General features: G+C 38.1%; 1 protein-coding gene across 1 annotated transcript; it reads right to left on the reverse strand.

Annotated features, from left to right (window-relative positions):
• Window positions 1–10571: 10571 nt before the first annotated feature.
• LOC103992962 (anthranilate O-methyltransferase 3-like) lies at window positions 10572–12125 on the reverse strand. The gene is made up of 4 exons (XM_065159127.1): window positions 11970–12125; window positions 11468–11877; window positions 11113–11385; window positions 10572–11043 (listed from the first exon to the last, which is right to left on the reverse strand). The coding sequence occupies exons 2-4, from the start codon at window positions 11861–11863 to the stop codon at window positions 10657–10659; spliced, it is 1056 nt and encodes a 351-aa protein (XP_065015199.1). The 5' UTR covers window positions 11864–11877; window positions 11970–12125; the 3' UTR covers window positions 10572–10656.
• Window positions 12126–14478: the final 2353 nt, after the last annotated feature.

Below are 14478 nucleotides of genomic sequence, written 5' to 3' on the forward strand. Positions count from 1 at the left end.
GTGAAGTACCTTCTCCTGGGCCGCAGTTAGCAAACCAGTGATCAGATATGCTGACGCCTACGCAAGTGTAAGTTGTTCAAGTTCATGCAAACAGTTGGGGTGTTCAACACTACCTGAAACATAGAATTGGAGGCGTAGCTGGTTTCCCCAGCTCCTCCGACCTATGTGAAGGATTCCTTCTATCCTATTGCCCATCTCTCTCTCTCTCTCTCTCTCTCTCTCTCTCTCGCTCCCTTTGAAAACCAAGTTCCGAGCACCATGAGTATAAATTGTTGGGAAGAAACCTGTTAATGCGGAATAATTCTTGATATCAAAATGTTAATATCAATCAGCACAGCATAAACAATAGAGCAATAAATCAATCACACAGTGAGACCAAATTTTTTTAACGTGGAAAACCCAATGTGGGAAAAACCAGGACCGTAGTCCACCTCAAACTTCCACTATCAATAATAATGATAACAGGTTTACAGTAGGTCTTCTCTAGAATAACTAGAGGATCAGAATAACATCAAGATCATAGATCTTGGCTCAAGAATAGCATATCTTCATCACGTAGGATTGATCTCCTCAAAAGAGAATTCTAGGTCTCACAGAGTGGATATCATAGGAAAGTACCTTAGATAGGGTAAACTGTAGATCAACACAGTTAGGATTGTAGAGTTTGCTGCAAGGATTCTCCACATAAAATTTGGGCCGAAATTGACAACGTTTTGCCACCGATAGTCAAGCAGAAAAATTCAAAAACCTTACTTTCTCTCTCTACTTTTCTCTGCACGTCGCCGCACGCTGCACGCTCTTTCTCTGATCTCACCCTAATTTCATTCTCTCTAATCTCCAATTAGTTGATTTGGGCTTATGGCCCAAATTGTCCAAGCCCACATATGGACTGGACCCAACAATTCTCCCCCTCCAGCTCATATGATGGGCTATACCAAGCCCGCTCTTTGCCTATATGCTTCAAGCTTCTCCTTAGGCAAAGACTTTGTCAACATATCTGAACCATTATTATTGGTATGCACCTTTTTCAACTGTAATTCTTTCATCTCAAGCACATCACGAATCCAGTGATATCTCACATCAATATGCTTGGATCTAGAATGGTATGTTGAATTCTTGGAGAGGTGAATAGCGCTCTGACTGTCACAGTAAACAGTATATCCTTCCTGTTTCAAGCCCAATTCCTATAGAAACTTTTTCATCCATAAAGCTTCCTTGCAGGCTTCAGTAACTGCTATGTATTCTGCTTCTGTGGTTGATAGGGCAACACACTTTTGTAACTTAGACTGCCAAGAGACTACTCCTCCTGCAAATGTCATCAAGAATCCCGAAGTGGACTTCCTGGAATCAGTATCACCTGCCATGTTTGCATCTGTGTACCCTTCTAACACAGGTTCATCATCACCAAAACATAAACACAACCTGGAAGTACCTCTTAGATATCTTAATATTCATTTCACTGCTGCCCAATGTTCCTTTCCAGGATTTGAGAGAAATCGGCTAACAACTCCAACTGCATGAGCTATATCTGGCCTAGTACAAACCATAGCATACATCAAACTGCCTACTGCAGATGAGTAAGGCACTCTGGATATTTCTTCTTTTTCTTTCTCACTTGTAGGACATTGTTTCGAACTAAGCTTGAAATGACCTGCAAGTGGGGAACAAACTGTTTTGGCTTTACTCATGTTGAATCTTTCAAGAACCTTTTCAATGTAAGTCTCTTGAGATAGCCAAATCTTCCTTTTCTTCCTATCACGAAGAATCTTCATGCCAAGTATTTGTTTCACCGATCCCAAGTCTTTCATGGCAAAAGACTTACTTAGCTCTCTTTTAAACTTTCCAATTTTTCCAACATCATGGCCAATAATCAGCATATCATCAACATATAGCAGTAAAATAATAAAATCATCATCTGAAAATTTCTTCATAAACACACAATGATCAGATGTAGTTCTATCATACCCTTGGCTCATCATAAAGGAATCAAACTTCTTGTACCACTGTCTAGGTGCCTGTTTGAGTCCATATAAGCTTTTCCTAAGCTTACATACCAGATTTTCTTTTCCCTTGACTTTGAAACCTTTTGGTTGCTCCATGTAAATTTCTTCTTCTAAGTCACCATGAAGAAATGCTGTTTTTACATCAAGTTGCTCAACTTCTAAATTCAAGCGGGCAGCCAAACCAAGAACAACTCGGATAGAGGACATTTTCACAACTGGAGAAAATATTTCTTCAAAGTCAATACCTTTCTTCTGACTAAATCCTTTCACAACTAGTCGTGCCTTGTATCTTTGTTGTGAGCTATTATTTTCAGTCTTCAATTTATAAACCCACTTATTCTTGAGAGCTTTCTTCTCTTTCGGCAGCTTTACCAAGTCATAGGTGTGGTTCTCAAGCAAGGATCTCATCTCTTCTTGCATGGCTTTAACCCACTCACTCTTATTCTCATATAGAATAGCTTCTTGGTAAGTTTCTGGCTCTCCCCCGTCAGTAAGCATAACATACTCATGTGGAGGATATCTGGTAGAGGGTTGTCGCTCTCTAGTTGATCTTCTTAATGGAATCTCAACTGGTGGTGGAGGTGCCTGTTCAGTTGGTTCAGCATCATCAACTGTAGGTGTATCATCACTAGTATTCTCACCATAATCTTCTTGTTCATCTCCCTCATGATCATCATGAACTACAGGTGAAGGAACTGGACCCAAACTCCAAGGAATATAAACAGAGGTTTCTGGCTTCTCAACATTATCACCATCATCAAACAATTGGTCTTCAAGAAACACAACATCTCTGCTTCTAATAATCTTCTTGTTCACTGGATCCCATAATCTGTACTCAAACTCTTCATGACCATATCCCAAGAAGATACATGCTTTTGCCTTATTATCAAGCTTGGACCTCTTATCTTTGGGAATATGAACAAATGCTTTACACCCAAAGACTCTCAAATGATTATAAGATATATCTTTTCCTCTCCATACTCTCTCTGGAACATCACCTTGCAGAGGAACTGATGGAGAAAGATTTATCAGGTCAACTGTAGTTCTCATAGCCTCCCCCCAAAATGACTTTGGTAACTTGGCGTGGGAAAGCATACACCTAATCCTTTCTTCAATGGTTCTGTTCATCCTTTCTGCCACAGTTTTCTCAAGCCTGATACCATGGAACCTGCAATAATTCTCAAAAGGACTCCTGTACTCGCCACCATTATCTGATCGAACACTCTTTAGCTTTCTGCTAGTTTCTCTTTCAACATTAACATGAAACTCCTTGAAAACATCGAGTACCTGGTCTTTAGATTTCAAAGCAAAAACCCAAACTTTTCTAGAATGGTCATCAATAAAAGTAACAAAATAAAGAGCACCTCCAAGAGTTCTAGTTTGCATAGTACAAACATCAGTATGAACTAAATCAATAACATCAGATCTTCTAGATGATGGATATGTCTGAAATGCAACTCTATGTGTTTTTCCAGCTAAGCAATGATCACAAGATTTAAGAGATGTACCTTGCAACTCTGGTAAGAACTGCTTTCTAGCAAGAGTTTGAAGTCCCTTCTCGCTGATATGTCCAAGCCTCTTATGCCAAAGATCTATACTTTCACCTTTTCGAATTGCATTAATCTCTCCTTTGTGTAGCTTAGCTTCCATGATATAAAAAGAGTTAATCTTCTTTCCTTTTGCCACAATTAGAGAACCTTTAGTGAGTTTCCATTTACTTTCACCAAAATAATGTGCAAAGCCCTCATCATCAAGTCTACCTGTAGATATCAAGTTAAGACGAATATTTGGAACATGCCTTACATCTTTGAGTATCAATTTGCTCCCAATACTGGTCTCTAAGCAAATATCTCCAATACTCACAATCTTAGATGTATCATTGTTTCCCATTCTGACATTACCAAAATCACCAGCACTGTAAGATCTAAAGAAATCACCATGAGAAGTAACATGAAATGAAGCACCAGAGTCAATTACCCAATTACTGTCCTGAGCTACAAGGCTTACACACCCATCATCACAGACAATAGTAATATTACCTTCAGCAGCAACTGTATTGATCTCTTTCTCATTTTTCTTCATTTCATTTTGTTCTCGCTTCAAAAACCTACACTCTTTCTTCATATGACCTGGCCTATTATAGTGAAAACATTTGATATCTCTTCTAGACTTGGATCTTCCTCTATAACCATATGGATTTCTGCTATGACTTCTTCCACGTCTTTCTTGTTTTTCAGTAACAAATGCACCAGAAGAAGATTCACCCTATTCTTTCCTTCTTGCATCTTCATTTAGCAAATTGTCTTTAACCATATCTATGGTTAGAGTCCCCTCTGACGTGGAGTTACAAATAGTCATCACATACGTTTCCCAACTTTCTGGTAAAGAGCTTTTCTCATATTCTTTTAGTAAAGAGCAAATGTGATGTAGGCTCTCACAGCTTTTTCCAGTTTGGCAAGTGATATTGTTGCCCTCAATTCTTTGCAATAGAGCAAATCTTCCATCAGACGCTTCCAAGTGGAATAATTTGATGAGTTCAATTTAATCATACCATCTGACTGCTCCATTTCAATCACACAAGAAAACTAGCACCAAACAACCTGATGCTCTGATACCACTTGTTGGGAAGAAACTTGTTAATGCGGAATAATTCTTTTCCCTCTTTGTGTATCAAAATAGGTTCCTCATCAAAATACCAACTTGATATCAAAATGTTAATATCAATTAGCACTGCATAGATAATAGAGCAATAAATCAATCACACAGTGAGACCAAATCTTTTTAACGTGGAAAACCCAATGTGGGAAAAACCACGGGACCGTAGTCCACCTCAAACTTCCACTATCAATAATAATGATAACAGGTTTACAGTAGGTCTTCTCTAGAATAACTAGAGGATCAGAATAACATCAAGATCATAGATCTTGGCTCAAGAATAGCATATCTTCATCAGATCTCCTCAAAAGAGAATTCTAGATCTCACAGAATGGATATCGCAGTAAAGTACCTTAGAGAGGGTAAACTGTAGATCAACACCATTAGGATTGTAGAGTTTGCTGCAAGGATTCTCCACATAAAATTTGGGCCGAAACTGACAACGTTTTGCCACCGATCGTCAAACAGAAAAACTCAAAAACCTTACTTTTTCTTTCTATTTCTCTCTCCTCTTTTCTCTGTACGCCGCCGCGCTGCACGCTCTTTCTCTAATCTGACCCTAATTTCGTTCTCTCTAATCTCCAATTAGTTGATTTGGGCTTATGACCCAAATTATCCAAGCCCACGACTGGACCCAACATAAATAGCTTATAAGAAGGACCACTGTGGTTGTGCAGAAACTGTAACTTACTACGGAGAATACATAGACAGCAAAAACACCATTTTCTGTGACAGTATTAACAAAGTCAAAGGAGATGGAAAATAGTAAATGAATGAACGAAGGTACCACCAAGAAGGTTGTTTGTATGTCACTGTCCGCACTAAGTTAAAGGAGACGGTGGCATGGCTGGACGATAGTAAATGAATGCATGGAGGTACCACCAAGACAGCTTCAGAGAAACACATCATCTCCTCGTGTTTCAGCGTGCTCTGCTTCGTCGTTATCAGTCTTCGTTGGCATCTTAATAGCTAGGAAAGAAACGGGAACACGCTCTCATCACTACTTCGCATCCCCTTTAATTTGACCTGTGATGGAAGGTACAGATTGCCCTTCTGTACAGTTTTCTCGAGGGAGGTCGAGAAAACTTTAGCCAAAAAGAAAAATGATAAGATTAATAATAAAAAAATAAATAAAAAATTAACGTAATACTATGGTTCGATAACTCTATTAATGCAAGAAATTATTTTTTCTTCGATTAACCCAAACTCAAGCCTAAAATCACTTGCACACCCTCTCACTTGTTTTTTCAACCCTTTATAGATTTATTAGAGAAAAACCCCTATAAGCATCGAGTATCTTATTTCTCTTTCTCTCATCAAAATCTTGAGACTAAATATATATTTATAAGAATAAATTTTAATTCTTTAACAATTATTCCTAGTCTCTAATCTAAATTATAATCCTAATCCATCAAGAAATTTAAATTTAATTAAAACTCCTCCCAAGCAGTTAACTTTGTCGACAACACCTAACTTTGTCGACAACAATATTATTATGGGAAATGACCTTTAGTGGTCATCATTTCACTTGCGGGCAGCAGCTACGTTCCTAATGCAAATACTATGGAGTGTCATAGCAAACGACAAGATACATTTGATCTAGATGTTATACTATGGAGTGTCAATGCAAATACTACGTTCCAAATGCAAATACATTTGATCTAGATGTTATATTAGCATTTCAGCCCTTGTAGGATGCTAACATAGTTTTTTTAATTTTAAAGTATCTAATAACTTTATCTAAAATTATAAAATTATCAAATGATTTAATGAGAAACCAATACGATTTATTATTTATATAAAGGTATAATTTTATTTACTTATTTTTAAAGATTATTTTTATATGATTATATTTTTTTATTGTTATCATGATTTAGTGGTTACAGGATAATTTAAATAACCACCTCAATCATGATCTAGTAGTTATAGGGTGATTTCAATAACTACCTTGATCTAGTAGTTATAGGGTGGTTGTCATTAGGTCCTATAAATAGGACCGTAGTTCATGTAGCAAGATATAGAGAAAGAGACAAATAGATAGAGAGTCTGTGTGCACTTGGTATCTTGTAAGTGTACTTGGTATCTTGTAAGTGTTCCTCCTGCTTTTAATACTACAACAGTTTTCTTGAGTCGAAAGGATTCTCTTTACTCGTATCGTAGTATTCTGGTTTTCCTTGCTCCTCCATCCCCAACATTTGTGATATCAGAGCCTAGTTTCAATCTGAACTGGGCATTATGGCTTTCAATGGCAATTCCATGTCTCAACCCCTTATCCCCATCTTCTCGGGCAAAAGTTATGAATTTTGGAGTATCAAGATGAAGACTCTATTCAAGTCTCAAGATCTTTGGGACTTAATAGAGAATGGATATGCAGATCCAGATGACGAAATCAGGCTGACGGAGAATAGAAAGAATGACTCAAAGGCATTGTTCTTCATTCAATAAGCTGTACATGAGACGATCTTCTCAAGAATTGCAGCAGCGACAACCTCAAAGCAAGCTTGGTTGATACTTCAAAATGAATTTCAAGGCTCATCAAGGGTGATTACGGTAAAACTTCAAACCCTCCGTCGTGAGTCTGAAATTTTGTTCATGAAAAGCAATGAATCGGTGCAAGATTTTCTTTCTCGAGTGACTGAAATTGTTAGTCAAATGAAATCTTATGTGAATATCTTCCTGATCATATAATTGTTGCAAAAGTTTTGAGAAGTTTAACTCCGAAATTTGATCATATTGTTGCCGTAATTGAGGAATCAAAAGATTTATCTACTTATTCATTTGATGAACTAATGGGTTCCTTGCAAGCACATGAAGTAAGGTTGAACAGATCACTTGAAAAAAGTGAAGAAAAAGCATTTCAGGTTAAGGAGGAGTCTTCTACTTCAAAAGAAGACAAAAAATCAATAGGAAGAGGACGTGGCAAAGGAGGATTTCGTGGTAGAGGAAATGGAAGAGGAAGAGGACACTTTGATGAACAAGGGCAATCAAATGATGATAAAAAAAATTACAAAAGTGGAATTCGATATCACTATTGTAAAAAGTTTGGTCACATGAAGGCAGATTGCCGGAAAAGAGAAAAGCAAGCAAGCTATGTGGAGAAAAATGAGGAAAATAGTAAGTTGTTTATGACTCATTCACATGTTCATAATATCTCAAATGATATTTGGTTTCTGGATAGTGGATGTTCTAATCATATGTCAGGCATAAAATCAATATTTAGAGATATTGATGAAACTCACAAGTTGAAAGTTAGATTTGGAGATAGCAAGCAAATCTAAGTGGAAGGGAAAGGAACAATTGAGGTGAAGACAAATCAAGGAAAGGTAAAATACCTTGATAATGTTTTCTTTGTTCCTACTTTATCACATAACTTGTTGAGTGTTGGACAATTAGTAAATGATAGATATTCAGTAATATTTGATGATGGTTCATGCACTATTAGAGATAAGAAATCTGGTTTGATTATAGTAAATGTTTGCATGACACAAAACAAGATGTTTCCACTTGATGTGTCAAATATTGAAAGGCATGCGCCTATCACAACTCAAAAGAATGAGTCTAGTTTATGGCATTTAAGATATGGATACCTTAACATTAAAGGTTTAAGGTTGTTAAGTCAAAAAGGAATGATTTTTGGATTGCCTAAGATTAATACACTTGATGTATGTGAAGGATGTATTTATGGCAAACAAAGTAGAAAATCATTTCCTATTGGAAAAGCATGGAGAGCATCTAATTGTCTTGAATTAATTCATGCTGACTTATGTGGACCTATGAATACAAAATCATTTGGTGGAAGTCAATATTTTTTATTGTTTACGGATGATTATAGTCGCATGAGTTGGGTATATTTTTTGAAATTGAAATCTGAAACATTTGATAATTTTCGAAAGTTTAAGGTACTTGTAGAAAGACAAAGTGGTAGATATATAAAGACACTTCGGACAGATAGAGGTGGTGAATTTTTATCTAATGAGTTTAGTTCTTTTTGTGAAGAAAATAGTATTCACAGAGAATTGACAGCACCATATACACCGGAGCAAAATGGTGTAGCTGAGCGTAAGAATCGGACTGTCATTGAAATGGCAAAAAGTTTGCTTAAAGGAAAACATCTTCCAAATCAGTTTTGGGTAGAAGCAATTGCAACAGCAGTTTATTTGTTGAATATTTCACCAATAAAGGCTGTTATGAATCAAACTCCTTTTGAGGCTTGGTATGGTATGAAACCAAGTGTTAGACATCTAAGAATTTTTGGTTGTATTGCTTATGCTTTGGTGAATTCACAAAATCATCACAAGCTTGATGAAAAATCAGAGAAATGCATTTTAATTGGTTATTCTTTACAATCGAAAGCATATCGATTATATAACCCTGTTAGTGGCAAAGTTATTATTAACAGAAATGTTATGTTTGATGAAAGGGCAAGTTGGAATTGGGAGACCAATAAAGGTGAAACACAAATGCAGATTCCAACAGAACTAGACACTCCGCAGAATCAAGTGACAGATCCTGCTCCAACAAATTCATCGTCAACCTCACCCAATAGCAGTTCAAATTCGGATTCCTCAGATGAAACCCCTCCAAGAAATTTCAGATCACTGACAGAAATTTATAACTCAACATTTGCTTTGTTTATTTCAGATCCGACAACTTTTGAGGAAGCAGTTAAAAAAGAGGAATGGAGAAAAGCAATGAAGGAGGAAATCAAGTCAATTGAGAAGAATAAAACTTGGGAGCTAATGGATCTACCGAAAGAAAAGAAAGCGATTGGGTTAAAATGGATGTTCAAAACAAAATTTAAATGCAAATTATTTGGTTTTACTGATACTAATTGTGCAGGGGCTTTAGATGATCAAAAGAGTACTTCAGGCAAGTGGAGCCATAACAATGAAGTATTATGGAACGGATGAACAAGTTGCGGATATCCTCACCAAATCACTTCCAGTCCGAAAGGAAAGCATGTTTATCTTATGTTGCAAATTGGTGTATGTAACTATGAATCAAGGGGGAGTGTTGAGATTTGATTCATAGTTATCTATCTAGATTGTTATCATGATTTAGTGGTTATAGGATAATTTAAATAACCACCTCAATCATGATCTAGTAGTTATAGGGTGATTTCAATAATTACCTTGATCTAGTAGTTATAGGGTGGTTGTCATTAGGTCCTATAAATAGGACCGTAGTTCATGTAGCAAGATATAGAGAAAGAGACAGATAGATAGAGAGTCTGTGTGCACTTGGTATCTTGTAAGTGTTCCTCCTGCTTTTAATACTACAACAGTTTTCTTGAATCGAAAGGATTCTTTTTACTCGTATTGTAGTATTCTGTTTTTCCTTGCTCCTCCATCCCCAACATGGAATGCTAAGTTTTAAGCCCCCGGACTCTGTATATAGTCTACAAGATGGTGGTTTACTGCCCAAGGACAGTGCTCTTTGGTGCAACTCGCAACGACACTCAAAAGGGTGTTCGACGAAATGTCTAGTGTTCCTATTGCGACGCAAAGGACGGAGTCGAACATCAGGCAGCAGCAAAATGGCTGTCATCCTTTTTCTTCAAGAATTGGCAAATACGTTCTGCTTAGTTTTCTCTTTGAGGAGATGCCTCGAAACATTAGCTGCAAATCTCGAGTTGATCTCTTTGGAATTGATCTTGATATATGCTTTTATGACACTCCGGTGGGCTTGTTTCTGCAATGTAGACCTTCTTTTTGTTGAGTGAGACTCCCTGTTCAGTGTCAAGTCCTTGAGGAACCTGACACTTTGGGATCACTAGAGCGAGAATGGATCGATGGATAGATACAATGTGATATCAGATATTAAACAAAATTTTCAATATAATATCCATCCCGAACCATAATTGATTACTCCCTCATTTTTCACTTTCCTAGTTGTGTAATAGAAGTATAAGGGTTGATGGCTTAATAACCTTGTTAAAAAAGAAGTATAAAGTGCAACATAATAGTATGGAGTCGAATGCACATTGCAAGTCCGTCCATCAACCAGCAGCGAGATGGCTTTCATTCTTTTTCTTCAAGGAAATGACAAACACGCTATGCTTAGTTTTCTGCTGAAGGAGGTGCCTCGAAACATTTGCTGCATATCTAGCGAACAGCTCATCGAGAATGGCGTCGCCGAATTGCTCCGAAATCAATGGTTGCACCGCTGCTCTTACGTATTTTGCCACGTTTTTGCCGCTTAGATCACTGTCGAATGCAGCAGAATCATCGTCTGAGTCGTCGAACGCGTCCCAATTAGCCTCGAAAACTTGTGCTTCTTCTACATCGAACAGACCATCACCATGGATGACTGCCTTCACTTCTTCCATGGAAGGCGCATAACGTGGCAGATTGAAGGTTACCAGTTTGTCCTCCTCTATCATTCCCTGGATTTGATACGTAAATAACTCGATGAATCAGTTGTCACGATGTCATCAATCGATGTTACTTCTTACCTCTAACACCAAAGCGTTCAGGGCCTCAGCTAAGAGTCCCCAGAGGTGTCTCATCTGTCCGTAGGTCGGGCAATTACTTTTCCTGCCTCCAAATGAAATCACCAGTCTGCCTTCGTAGCAGAGTTCTGCATGCCGACACCTGAGAAATTCTGAAAGGTCTCTTCGGAATTGCTGTTGATATGCTTTCACAACCTCCGGTGGGCTTGTCTCTGTAATGTAGATGTTCTTGTTGTTGAGTGAGGCACCCCGTTCGGTGTCGAGTCCTTGAGGAACCTGACGTTTCAGGATAGCTAGAATGAGCTATCAGACAGCAGTATCGACTGCTTCGTATACTACCGTTTAAGAGGAGGTCAACCTGAGAGAGCCAGTTGAGAGATCCAGAACAATGGACGAAGTGGACGCTCCGACGTGGGAAAAGCCTGCCGTAGAAGGAGCCCGGCACTCCCACCACGTAGTAGGGCACCAGCAGATTCCCCTTCTCTTGCTCGACCTTCCTCTTGTACTCGCCCAGACACCGGAAAACGTGATTGAAGTCGTTCCCCGGAAGGTCATTTAAGAAGAACTGGATCTCCGGTGGCTCCTGACGTTCCTGCAGACTTCGTCGTAGGTCGCTGACGACGTCGAGCACTTCGGACATCACCACGAAAGTGTTGGGGCCCGAGGAGCAACCTAAGTCGGCGACCACCATCTTCACAGGGTGTAGCGACTTGTAAACCCCTCCTATTGCATCGTCCAGTACTGGCTTCGTCATGAGAAGTGCTTCTCCTGTGACGCAGTCAGCAAACCATGATCGGATGTGGTGAATGCTAGGTATGTATAAGCTTTTAAGTTCATACAAACAGTTCAAGAGGAACCACCTGAAACTTAGAATTGGAGGCATAGCTGGTTTCCCCTGCCCCTCCAACCATGTGAAGGACTTCTTCCACCCTCATGCTCATGCCTTTCCTAAGAACACGATGGTGCATGGAACGCAGAGCTTTTTGCACGCCAGGACGACTATATATGGTCTACAAGAAGGCATTTAACTGACTCATTATCCCATAATCAGAACCACAATTAGTTCTTATTACTTGTAATTTGATTATTCCTGATTCTTTTATAGGACTTTTTGTTAGAGTTAGCTCCAGAAAATTTACCAAAGGGTAATTTTAGTAATCTAACAAAAACAATAAAGTGAAAAGATAAAACGACAAGAACATCAAGAACATCAAGAACACCTGATTTATGTGGTTCGGTCAATTGACCTTGACCTACATTCACGATCGAAAGAGGAGCAAATCATTACTATAAAAGAGAGACTATTACAAATGCCTTACGAAGATGTTCTTAGGCCATAAAACACTTGAAAATACAAAACAAGAAAAACCCAAACTATAAGTCCAAACTATTTAACTGAGTGTGGATTTAAACCCAAAGTAAACACTTAGGTTTTTCTTGTAGTGCATCTGACTTCAAAGCCTAGACCCTTATTTATAGTTCCAATAAGAGATAACAAGCATGATTTTCCCGATGTAGGACTATGAGACTTGCCAAACTAATAAATCTCCACCTTGGCATGTCCCAACAAATTTGCTCCACCTTCATCATAAAAGCCCCAACGGACAATCACCAACAATGAACACCAACAAAGTCCAAGCACTGCTTGAACTTGTAAACTGGAAGAGGCTTCGTAAGTATATCAGCTGGATTGTCTTTCGTATAAATTTTCTGAACAAGGACTTTTCCCTCAGTAATAGTATCTCATTTTCATCCAACAATTTTCTTACCGGAAGGCGGCTTCTCAAGATCCCAAGTTCTATTCTGATGGAGAGATTCAATTTCTTCATTCATCGTGATCAACCACTTTGAGGAATTATCATAAGAAACTGCATCTAAGTAGGAAGTAGGCTCACCAACTTCACTTGTTTCTTTTATAACAGACAAAGTATATGCAACCAAATTTACATATCTTTGTGGTGGTCGAATATTTCTCAGTGGTCTATCCTTGGCTATGGAATATTGCTCTTCCTCTAGATCATCTTTATCAGTAGATTCGGGACCATCTATTAGCATTTTTTGAGTAGAAGAGTTCAACTTAAAAGAATCTGAATTACCAATCTCAAGCTCCATCTGCTTCTGCGCACTATCATTTGTACAACTAGTAGATTCCTCTTTGAAAGATAATATAAACAATTCATCAAAAGTAACATATCAAATGATTATAAATTTTAGTGATTTGGGATCAGAACACAATAATTTGTATCCTTTCACCCCAGAAGCATACCCAAGAAGAATACACTTTTTAGCTCGAGGCTCTAATTTTCCTTCATTTACATGCATGTATGTTGGACACCCAAAAAATTTTAAATCAGAGTAATCAGAAGGAGTACCTAACCAAACTTTCTCCAGAGTTTTAAAGTTAAATACTGCAGAAGGAGCGCGGTTGACAACGTAACAAGCCATATTAATCGCTTCTGCCCAAAAGTCATTTGTCAGCCTTGCATTTGAGATCATACACGTTGCTCTCTCCAAGAGTGTTCTGTTCATACGTTCGGCCACACCATTTTGTTGAGGCGTCATCCTAACAGAGCGATGCCGAACGAATCCTTCATTTTTGCAGAATTCATCAAAGTCACCTTCACAAAATTCCATGTCATTATCTATTCGAAGCTGCTTAATATGTTTACATGTTTGCTTCTCAATCAAAGCATTCCATTGTTTAAAGGTTAGAAAAATATCATTTTTATGCTTTACAAAATAAACCCAAACTTTTCTGGAATAATCGTCAATGAAAGTCAACATATACCTGGCACCACCCTTAGACTGAACATGAGCTGGACCCCAAAGGTCTGAATGAATATAGTCAAGGGTACCTTTTGTTTTGTGAACTATCGGAGAATTGAAGCTGACTCTTTTCTGCTTTCCAAAAATGCAGTGTTAATAAAAATCTAGTGGCCTAGTACTCTGTCCGCAAAGTAGACCCCTTTTGCTCAATATGCTCAAACCTTTTTCACTCATATGACCCAAACGCATATGCCATAATTTGGTGATGTCAGAATCAGACAATGATGATGATGAGACTGCAACTGAGTCTGTGACAGTAGTTCCCTGCAAAATATACAAGTTATCAGACCTACAAGCTTTCATAATAATAAGGGCACTTCTAGAAACTTTCATAACTCCACTTTCAGTTGTGTATTTATACCCAAAGGCCTCTAGTGTGCCTAAAGAGATGAGATTCTTTTTTAAATCAGGAACATGTCTAACATTAGTAAGCGTCCTCACAATACCATCATGCATTTTAATTCGGATTGAGCTTTTACCAACAACATCACACACGGCATTATTGCCCATCAAAACAATTCCACCATTACAAGATTCATATGT

This window comes from Musa acuminata, chromosome BXJ3-7, assembly GCF_036884655.1.
Source record: "Musa acuminata AAA Group cultivar baxijiao chromosome BXJ3-7, Cavendish_Baxijiao_AAA, whole genome shotgun sequence".
NCBI lineage: Eukaryota > Viridiplantae > Streptophyta > Magnoliopsida > Zingiberales > Musaceae > Musa > Musa acuminata.